At 35.3% G+C, this 9,460-nt stretch overlaps 1 protein-coding gene across 1 annotated transcript; it reads left to right on the top strand.

Annotated features, from left to right (window-relative positions):
* The first annotated feature begins 3,463 nt into the window (after window positions 1–3,463).
* Window positions 3,464–6,276, top strand: U2A (small nuclear ribonucleoprotein polypeptide A'-like U2A). The gene is made up of 6 exons (XM_089636711.1): window positions 3,464–3,632; window positions 3,716–3,863; window positions 3,950–4,114; window positions 4,265–4,452; window positions 5,156–5,320; window positions 6,021–6,276. The coding sequence occupies exons 1-6, from the start codon at window positions 3,551–3,553 to the stop codon at window positions 6,065–6,067; spliced, it is 795 nt and encodes a 264-aa protein (XP_089492837.1). The 5' UTR covers window positions 3,464–3,550; the 3' UTR covers window positions 6,068–6,276.
* The last annotated feature ends 3,184 nt before the right edge of the window (window positions 6,277–9,460 follow it).

The raw sequence follows: 9,460 nt of genomic DNA, 5'->3' as shown, positions 1-9,460 counted from the left end.
AACGTCACTTTGAGTGCCGGTTTAGACCGTCTTTTAGAAGTTTCGTTAAGTAATTTCAAAAATAATTAAGAGACGGGTGTTATCAGTGGATACATTGACAAGACAATCGTAGCCGACTTCATGCGGATACATAAATGATTCGTATAAAAACACTACATAATTTGTAATAATATAATGTAAACAAACCTTTTTAGAACTACGCTAGGTTTGTGTAACATGGTTTGTGATTCAAAAGAAAGTGTCCCCTTAATACCGCCTGCTCGCGTCAAGGCAAGAAAAACATCCCAGTTTCAATTAGTTTAGCGGCTACGCTAGGTTTGTGTAACATGGTTTGTGATTCAAAAGAAAGTGTCCCCTTAATACCACCTGCTCGCGTCAAGGCAAGAAAAACATCCCAGTTTTCAATTAGTTTAGCGGCTACGCTAGGTTTGTGTAACATGGTTTGTGATTCAAAAGAAAGTGTCTCTTTTATACCTATACTTCACTTCGGGTATGCTCGGATATGTTGGCCACGCCCCCTGTCGATTAGTCGCTGTGCATATAGTGACTCCCAATAATACACTACAGTAATCTATGGAGACTAACATAAAATTATTTATCATTAACACAATGTCATGTTTAAAAAATGCCTGTGTAAATGTGTGATAATGATTCTAGTATTCGACTTCACGAACTGATGGATCAGCTATCAAACTTCGCAAAAAATTAATATCTCCAATAAATGCATACAAAAATACAATATAAGAATACATAGAAAACATTACCTGACGCCAAAAATCGAAGAGTCACCATTGATTTTTCTAACTAACTAACCATCACACCGTTTCCCCGCAGGGGTAGGCTGAGAGGACGGACCGCCAAACAACTTGGTCTTGACACACACTTCTTGCCTCATTCACATTCATACATTGTCTAATACATACGCTTCTATTATTTTGATTCTTGAAATGGCCCGACTCAAGTATCTGATTCACTTGGTCGTGCCATGTCTTCCTCGGGCGTCCCCGACTTCTGCTACCATTCACATTTGCATAGTATATTTTTTTTTTATTTTTTTTTTTTATTATTTATTTATTAGATACAAATAATTACACACATATTAAGGAAGCTTTGGCTGTCCAACTAGGAAATTTTCCCGTTTTAGGACAGCCAAATTGCCTGGTTTAGTTAACATTTGTACACGCTGCTGTTATGAATTATATTTCCATACTTAACATTAATAGTTACGCTAGTAATATAGTCTATACACATATATATTTATCAAAGTAATCAAAATAAAAACTTTTTCAGACATATTTGTACACCCGAATATTAGTTTTTTTTATGAAAACACCTGATAAATTTTATCAAGGTACATGTAATAATATGCAATTAAGGAACACTGTATCAGGGTACATGATAACATATTGGATTAATTCAATTTATAGTTACAATATAAGAAAAATATTAGGTGGGTTTCTTAATTTGATCGCTGTTACTGTGCTGTGTATTAATTTACATAATTAAGGTACATATAATATAATATACATAATCAAGAAAAATATAAACAAGGTACATGAAAACATATTGTATAAACATTATCAATCACAAAAATTATCAATCGCATTGTATAAATCAGATGCATGGTAGGATTTTTTTTATTTAACTGCCAATAACAATGAATAAATGTGAGTACAGAACATTTTTGTTTATCTGTTGGTCATCATAAGTTCGCTTTCGACTCTTCCTAAGTCTAGAAGCCAATAATAAACTAATTTACGCAGAATGCTTATGCTTTTCGATTTCCATAAATCGGGTAAGTGGTTGAATAATTTTGGACCAAGGTAATAGAATTGTCTTTGGGCAAAGGATGTCATAGTAGTAGGTGGAACAACTGGATTCCTCCTTGAATGTCTAGTGTCGTGATAATGATCAATGGAAGGGTAGTGGTGACGTTGTTTTTGAGTGTGTAATATAATTTTTTTTATGTATAGTTGCCTTACATCAAGAACTCGTATATCTTCGAATAATACATCACTGGGGTACCTAAATGGTTTTTTTAGGATGACCCTTAATAGTGATTTCTGTGCTTTTGCTAAGGGATCCAGTATTGTTTTGGTACATCCGCCCCATCCCAAAGATGCATATTCAAGTAATGAGTTACACAGAGCATAATATAAACATTTCAGATCTTTTATGCAGAGAATATTTCTAATGCCCAGGAAAAGATGAGTAAGTTTTCTGACTTTTGTGGAAATTGAGTCTATATGTAGGTCCCATCTCAGAAATTTGTCTATCATAATTCCTAGATATTTTATACTATCTACGCATTCTAGGGTGTTACAATTACAAGTAGTTGGGTTATTGCAGTGGTGTATAATAATGTTTTGTGTTTCTTTCGGTTGTCCCGCTTGAGTTGCACTGAAGCGGATGAATTTTGTTTTCTCCGTGTTGAGTGTGAGTAGATTATTATCAAGCCATTGTTTAACACTGTTTATACCAGCTTCTGCTTTATTGTGAACTTCATTCCTTCATATTCATCTTACACTCCTTTCTTCGCTCATTCGCTCTATGTACATGCCCAAACTTTCTAAGCGTCCCTTTCTTGATCTTACTCATTACTTATCAGCCTTGTACTCTTTGCGGATCTCCGCATTTCTCACACGATCGTACATGGTGTTACACACATACGCCTCAGGAATCTCATTAATTTTTCAGCTGGTGAAATAATCCGAAAACGAGTATCATTCTTTTTAATTAGCGGTCCAATCATTTCCAATATGTATTAGAATTCAGTTGCTATAATTTGGATAAAATTAAAGAATTTTTGTTGATCCTCAATTCTGCCGTTAAATAAACGAAAGCTCTATCAGTATTTCTTCTTTGAAGCCAACTCCTAATCCAACACTCTGCGGGCCCTTACGTTTTTGTTTAGCAAAATTGTGCATATTATCGCAGCTGCAATCCGTTTTGTGCGGAAATGGGGATCCATGATCTAACCGTAAATAAATTCTCGACTTTGTTAACCGTAAATAAACAAATCCCTGTTATAAAATGTTACTAACAGCTGTCAAAGTCGGCGGCAACGCGTTGTTCTCAGAAAGCCATCTTACAATAGAATTACTGGTGTAGCGGTCTCCGTGAGAAGTTCGTGAATGAAACTTCTAAAAAATTTCCGTGAGCATTACTTACGATTAGTTGGATGCATATGTAAGCGCTCCTGTGAGAGACTTATCAAAAATTTACGAAAGTCACAAGTGGCCCAGCCATAGTAAAAGTACCTATTAAAAATATTTAGTCCCATTATAAAATACTTGCGGGTATTTTGGAACCAGGTATTTTGGAGATTTGTCACAAGTACAAAGTATCGCATGAAAATACCCGGTACTTTTACTGGGTACGATAAATACGCCTCACCTCTATGGTCTATCATGGGTATATCTATGCCAATCTATGCTCTTTTGTGCGTTGTTTTATGGTTGTTTTGTTGTCTGTGACAGTTAGTCTTATTTGCGGCATTTTATTTTGGATCTTTAATTATTCAATTTATAGCTTCTTGCTATAAGATACGATGGTTAAACTAACTCCTGAAATTATTCATCAGTCGAAGCAGTACATAAATCCCTGCAGAGATAGGGAACTTGACCTGCGAGGTGAGATCGAGTTAGGTTATGAAAGAACATGTAAATCTTAAATACTAGTTGTGTCCTTATTTATTTTTTTTGGTTTGTTTTAGGATACAAAATACCTCAAATAGAAAACATGGGGGCGACTTCTGATCAGTTTGATGCAATCGATTTGTCGGATAACGATATAAGGAAACTAGATGGATTTCCGTTACTCAACAGACTCAAGTGCCTGTTGCTCAACAATAATCGAATTGTGTAAGCTATTTTCGCATCATTTCTCAATTGTTGTTTTCTGTTCTGCTTTGGTCGTCTCTCGTAATATAATATTATTTTTATTTTAGGAGAATAGGAGAAGGTTTGGAGCAATACATTCCAAATATCGACACCTTGATATTGACAGGAAATCAGATGCAAGAATTGGGAGATTTAGATCCTCTGTTATCTCTACCTAAACTGCAAACACTTTCGCTTCTCCAGAATCCCGTATCTTACAAACAGCACTACAGGTAATTAATCACCCTATTATTGAAATATTGATATAAAAACATTCAACTTTATCTTGCTATCAGTTGAGCCAGTGATAATGTACAGATTAGTTAAGTGTGCCCCTGGTGTATTTTTTCAACAAATAATTTTGAATGATTTGTTCTTAACAGATTATATGTGGCATTTAAATTCCCTGAGCTGCGTTTATTAGACTTCAGGAAAATTAAACAAAAAGAGCGAGAAGAAGCCAATCATCTGTTCAAAAGTAAAAAAGGAAAGGAACTTCAAAAGGATATTGCGAAGAAGGCCAAGACTTTTGTTCCCGGTGCTCATATTGCAGATACACCTAAAGCATCTGGTAATTATTCTATCTTTTAACCAACATTTACATTTTCTTTGTATGATTATGGTATAGGAACCTATATTCTATTAAAAACCTCCAGGTCGCTGTGTTAAGTGTTAAGTTTTATCAGCGCCTTGGCAAGTCGGCGTGCAGAGCAAACTGCTCCAATTGCACCTGCACATGGCCGGCACTGCCTATATATAACCACTTTATTGTAATATGTGCACAATGCCAAGTAGTTATGTAATTAGATTCTTCATCAGTAGATAGTGCAATGCAGTAAGCACAAAAAATGCGGAATTTAAGTGAAAAAATATAAACAAAAAAATGTGTGCAAGCAGCCATTTATGGAGGATATTTGAACATATAAGTAAGCGAATGATCAAAGATTGGCTACTTTTTACCAGTAGGTAGTGATCAACCCGGGTCGTATAAAATGATGGACTAATTTATAGAGCACTCATCAACACAAATCTATATCGCAGGGATTTGGCTTCCTCCACAAATGCTCTCCTTTGGCTCCTGTCCATTGCCATTAGCATCCAGTTCCTAGGTTTTCCCACCCTGCTCCAACCCCCTTCCATGCAGCCTGCTTAAGGGTCGCTTTCACTTAATGTCCTGTCATCTAGCATTCATTCTGTTGCAGTCCTTGGGACCTACATAGTCTTGCGTTGGTCTGATTATAGAACACTAACAATTAATTGTCGTAAATTTTCAGTTGCAACCCCGCAAGAAATACACAAGATCCGGGATGCCATCAAGAATGCCTCTTCTCTGGCCGAGGTGGAACGGCTGACAAGGATGCTGCAGGCCGGGCAGATCCCGGGGCAGAAGCCCGCCACAACCATCCCCTCCGCACCGCCCCCGGCTGGCGGAGAGAGAGGTCAGCCAACAACCAACCAATCCTTTATTCTATACAAGCTATAACAGCACCTACCCTAAGGATTTTAACCAGCGATTTCTGAGCATATTTGGAGTAAAAAACATTAATTTCATTTTTCTGTCCGGTGATTTTTTTTCAACTAAAAACAAAAATAATATGTTTCATTCACACGTCGCCACTGACAGCATTACTCTCTCCTCTGTTACGGTGCTGCTGGAACGAGACAGAGTGCATATCACTTGACCCGCTAGACTGTACCAAGTTGCAATGTGTGAAGGAATTAATTTTTAATAAAAAAATGTATCATCAGACAGCAAAATGACATCTAGATTTTTACTCCAAATATGCTCGGGAATCGCTGGTTAAAATCCCTCAGGTAATATGTCAACCTTCATTATCTTAAATTTTGAGTTGGTCCCTCAAAGTGATGACCTCTTATGTACCTACCATTACATTAAGTGTCGTTGCCTATTTAGAATAAACTCTATCTTGTACACACCAGTGTTCCACCGAACTAACAAAACAGTAAATTTAATTATTTTTTCAATTTACTGGGACAGTTATTAATACATATGTAGTTTCAATGTTTTTTTTCTGTTTTTTTTTGTCCTTTTGTGCTCATCATATGTTGATGATACATATGATGAGCCTCAGATAGATTGCAAAGGTTTTTTTAAAAATCAATTTATGTTTTTTTCAGAAGAGGATGAAGACATGGAGGTCCCATCCAATAGCAATGGTCACTGAGTATTGGTATTTGCGGTAAGATTGGTTCAATAGAACAGTTTAAAAAGTACAAAAGATAGCAAATAATATTTACATATTATTATTTGCATATTTGTGCAAATTTTTCGTAAATAATGTTACAAATATTTAAGCTACTAAGAACAATGGTACTACATCCTAATACAAATTTAAATAAATAACATTGAATTCATATTTCATTTTATGTTTTTATTTCTTCCAATGGTTGAGAAGCGATAATCTACCATTATACCCTTTCTTATTATCACATTGATAAAGCATTATTTCTGCATCTCCAAATATGGTTTAATACTGTGACAATTAAATATTTAAAAAATTATTTTAAATGATACACATAATAACATGCACTTATTCACATTACAGCTCAACATAATATTATTACTTATCTCAGTGGTCCTAAAAAACGTGTGCAAATTGTAAACATTTTTATTGGTTTTGAGAGCAATAATGTAAAGTGACCAATTTGCATGACATTGTTCATTGGGAAAGTGAATTTGTTCTGTGATGGGCGTCGCTACATTATTTGGGCGACCATAGCAAAACACTTTAGTCCCTTTTTTGGACGCCTGCACAGATAACTTTTAAACTTTCTGTAAAAAACTAATGTTTGCTCTTTACATAATAATAGTTTCGATAGGAGTTCAGCATTATGATTGCAATATTTCAAGAGTTGTTCTTTTCACAGAGTTCCAGATTTTCACCATATGAAACATGCCGTTGGAAGTATGTATAATCTATTTTTAAATAGGTGATTTACTTATAGCTCACAAATACTAACTTGGAATAGCCGGAGTACCACAATTGCTGTTCAACTGTAAGCATCTCCTCGGTAAGTAACCTGCTTCCATGAATTCAAGTCCCATTATACTATGTTGTGGGAATGCTGTCAAAAAACACTCTAAAATCACTGTTTTGAAAAAGTTTGGTACCAATTTAAAACTTCTTTGTCAAATTCAATAAGATAAGTCCCTTTTAAAATTTTTAATCAATAATAACCTTCTAACTTTAATTCCAGTATACATTTTTTTTATTGTCATAGTTTGTTTTAATGGTTAAAATAATTTTCAAAGCTTTAATTTTTCAGGTCTCCCGAAATCGTACCAAATCTATGGTTGGCTGTGTGACATCAGCAGTCACAAAAAGCCAACGTTTTATTTCAACAGGCACTGTATTTTCTAAGGCAGCATCGAGATTCAAGGTGTTTTTTATCATTTAAACTTTGACAGCTGCGTACTAGACTCGCGTCGTGCATGTGTTGAAATGCCAAAGACGTGACGACACATGACGTGCTCTCACTGTGGGTACTGGCTCTTGTGGCTAAAGCTGTGGAATGAGGGAGACAGACAACTCTCATAATGGCAATTCATTGGTTAGAGCAGTGAAGACAATTTGATGGCAAATTTTGACACAACGTTGCATTCAAACGCGCATGTGTTTTTATAAACCTATATTATATTGACGTGACGTGACAGGTAAAAACATGCTTCTTTTTTTAACCTTTTTGACCTAAAAGCAACGGTCAAAAGTTGAAAGGTGATGAAATACTCTTTCAGATTTTCCTATTAGAAATAAACATATCGTTTTTGAAATATTTGAATTTTAAATGCACAAAATATAAATTAATGGCTCATCTTTTTTTGTAACTAAAATTACTGATAACGGTAAAAAAAAAATATATATACAGGGTGTCCGGAAACTCGTAGTACAAGCGGGAAACTGGTGAATCTTATATTAGACATATTATAAACGTTATTATGTTTCACTTCATTTTTTTGTCGTTTCATATGAAAAAAATTTGCTTAGTTATAATTAAGTGTCATAATTTTTTTTTTCATATCTAGATATCGTGTCGCAACCTTTGGTTTCATAGCCGTGTACATTTTAATTATTCTGTGGTTAACTTTCCTTTTTGATATAAGGCGTGAGGTTTTCTCTTTCTAACACCATCTAGAATTTTAGATCATATTTCTGTAACACCATGAATGTAAGGGAGATTCAACGATTTTTATGAATTTTTCGAAGATCACTTTGTTTTTTTTTTTTTTTATAGTAAATCCTCATAAGAGTCCCAACTGCTCCCGTCTGGAGCCAGTGAGACTATGGCATCCCCAATTGGGGGATGTTGTGAGGCTGAAGGTAAGTGGGGAAGGGAAAGATGTGATGTCATTGTTTATTTTATTTAATCTTGTTATCTAATTAATTTATCTTAACACATTGTTTGCGGGAGACGCTTAAAAGCGTCTTTTGCGTACTGTTGGTAGAGAGCGGGAGACGCTTAAAAGCGTTTTTCGTATTTGTACACTATTGGTAAAGCGCGGGAGACGCCAAAATGTGTTGTACACTTAGGGGGTATTTCACTATGTCGGGCTAAATATCTGACTAGCTATCCGTTGGCTGGATTTAAAGATCAGAATAACTTCGTTATTCAACGGCGACCGTTTCACCATTGTTTCTAGCTTCCGGATAGATAACACTCGAAATAGTCTGGCAACATCGCAAAATGTTTGCAGTTACTCCATCTACTGCCACTGCTGTCATGCGTCACAGTCCGCACACCGCGAAGTGTGCATTTGTTTGGTTATCTTATGTTGATTATCAGGTCATTTTAGATAGATTCGTGTCGAATTAATACATTGTTTCTTATTTTGAACACAATCAAATAATTCAGGATGGATCATACAAGCATTCAAATTCATTCTACAAAATTCGACTCACTTCTCAGCTGTTAAACTCGGAATGTTTTGACGCCATCTTTGATTCGAGGAATAGCGCCTAACGTGAAGTTCGAGCACTGATTAGTCAAATCTAACTTTAACCCAAGCGTTAGCGTTATTCAGATATAGTGAAAACGAAAAAATGACTATTCCGCGGATTAGTGCTTGGTCAGAACATAATCAGAGATAGTGAAATACCCCCTTAGAGTAACAATATATTACGAGTAACGTATGATGTTGGTTACGCTGTGAATTAAAAATTATGCGTCAGCTCTCGTGACACGTGTACTAGGTACCTGACAATTAGGGTCGGGTGGCCGGTCGACTGTGGTCATAAAACATGCACTTGAAATAAAATAACTGTAAGATAAATGTTTTGTTTTTTTTTTTAAATCTTTACATTTCTTCAGTGTTAAAGCGATATTGCTTCGTTCAAGACATTCTCTATTTTCTTTTCTGCCTACATTCCGCTTTAAAAATATCGTACAAAGTATTTGTGTGCTGTGCTCGAAAAGTTATTTGTTACATAATAAAGGGATATTTTTTCATAAAAAATACCCTATAAAAATGGACTACGGTAATGATAATCGATTACAATAAATATATGAAAGGCGTTGACCGAGCAGACCAATATCTTTCGTATTATTCTATTTTACGAAAA

Source organism: Hesperophylax consimilis, chromosome 1, assembly GCF_061612785.1.
Source record: "Hesperophylax consimilis isolate HC1 chromosome 1, BYU_Hcon_1.0, whole genome shotgun sequence".
Lineage (NCBI taxonomy): Eukaryota > Metazoa > Arthropoda > Insecta > Trichoptera > Limnephilidae > Hesperophylax > Hesperophylax consimilis.
This window is presented reverse-complemented; position numbering and strand designations above follow the sequence as displayed.

What these genes read in the sequence shown, in the direction of transcription:
- U2A (XM_089636711.1), top strand. Translation starts at nt 3,551, where the DNA reads ATGGTTAAACTAACTCCTGAAATTATTCATCAGTCGAAGCAGTACATA. An exon ending in CTCAACAATAATCGAATTGT is followed by an intron (nt 3,864 to 3,949) that starts GTAAGCTATTTT and finishes TTTTTATTTTAG; the next exon opens with GAGAATAGGAGAAGGTTTGG. An exon ending in TCTTACAAACAGCACTACAG is followed by an intron (nt 4,115 to 4,264) that starts GTAATTAATCAC and finishes TGTTCTTAACAG; the next exon opens with ATTATATGTGGCATTTAAAT.